General features: G+C 40.3%; 1 protein-coding gene across 3 annotated transcripts in view; it reads left to right on the top strand.

Moving 5' to 3' along the window:
* The window catches only part of pcbp3 (poly(rC) binding protein 3), a 67,392-nt gene that overhangs the window by 44,691 nt on the left and 21,673 nt on the right, over positions 1-1,028 (top strand). For 2 of the 3 annotated variants that reach the window (XM_024286659.2, XM_024286657.2), the window contains exons 5-6: positions 60-83; positions 188-220. In XM_024286659.2, the coding sequence (XP_024142427.1) occupies positions 60-83; positions 188-220 (57 nt within the window). The remainder of the gene's footprint in view (positions 1-59; positions 84-187; positions 221-1,028) is intronic. The other variant, XM_024286660.2, reaches the window with a different exon arrangement.

Raw genomic sequence — 1,028 nt, forward strand, 5'->3', positions numbered from 1 at the left:
ATGATCAAGCTACAAGTGTTTGTTGATCTGCCCCAAATCTTTTTTTTTTTCCTTTGTAGGAAGTTGGAAGTATAATCGGTAAGGTATGTGTTATTTTATGTACCCTACTCCTGCATGTTGAATATATAACTACTTTCTCCATTTTTTCTCCTTTTTAAAAATGAAAATTCTTTTATTATTTTTCCAGAAAGGAGAAACTGTGAAAAAAATGAGAGAAGAGGTACGTTTATAGTCAAAGTCTCATTCCTGTCTTTAAATTTTTTTTTTTTCTTTAAAAAAACTTTCTAAATTAAGATTTAAAGTAGCTTGCTGCTTGCATGTTTGCACATGTATGCAGCAATACTGTTGCATTCTGAACATAATGCTTTTTGTATTACTGCACTGCAGTGCCCTAACTTACCTAAAGACCTATGTTGGAGAAAAGCAGGACATGTATGAGGGCTGTAAGACAGTGGTGAGGTGTGCTGTAGGGGTGACAGAGGAGTTCAAGGTGGAGGTGGGATTACATCAGGGATCAGCTCTGAGCCCCTTCCTGTTTGCAATGGTGATGGACAGACTGACAGATGAGGTTAGATAGGAATCACCATGGACTATGATGTTTGCAGATGATATTGTGATTTGTAGTGAGAGCAGGGAACAGGTGGAGGTGGAGTTAGAGAGGTGGAGGTTTGCCCTGGAAAGGAGAGGAATGAAGGTTAGCCGCAGTAAGACAGAGTACATGTGTGTGAATGAGAGGAACCAGAGTGGAAGAGTGAAGTTACAGGGAGAAGAATCAAAGAGGGTAGAGGATATAAGTATCTAGGGTCAACAGTCCAGAGAAACTATAGGCATCTGAATGATTTCCTGATATCCAAGTCTTACTCATGACTGATTATCTGATTCAGGTGTGTCCAGCCATTTAGAACATACCAGTGAAGGGTATATTGGAAAACATCCAAGAATGTAGCCCTCGAGGCCTGGAGTTGCCTATCCCTGTTCCAGAGTCATGTAGAGTGTGGAAAAGAAGTTAAAAAGGGAGCGCAGACAGG

Source organism: Oryzias melastigma, linkage group LG21, assembly GCF_002922805.2.
Source record: "Oryzias melastigma strain HK-1 linkage group LG21, ASM292280v2, whole genome shotgun sequence".
Classification (NCBI taxonomy): domain Eukaryota; kingdom Metazoa; phylum Chordata; class Actinopteri; order Beloniformes; family Adrianichthyidae; genus Oryzias; species Oryzias melastigma.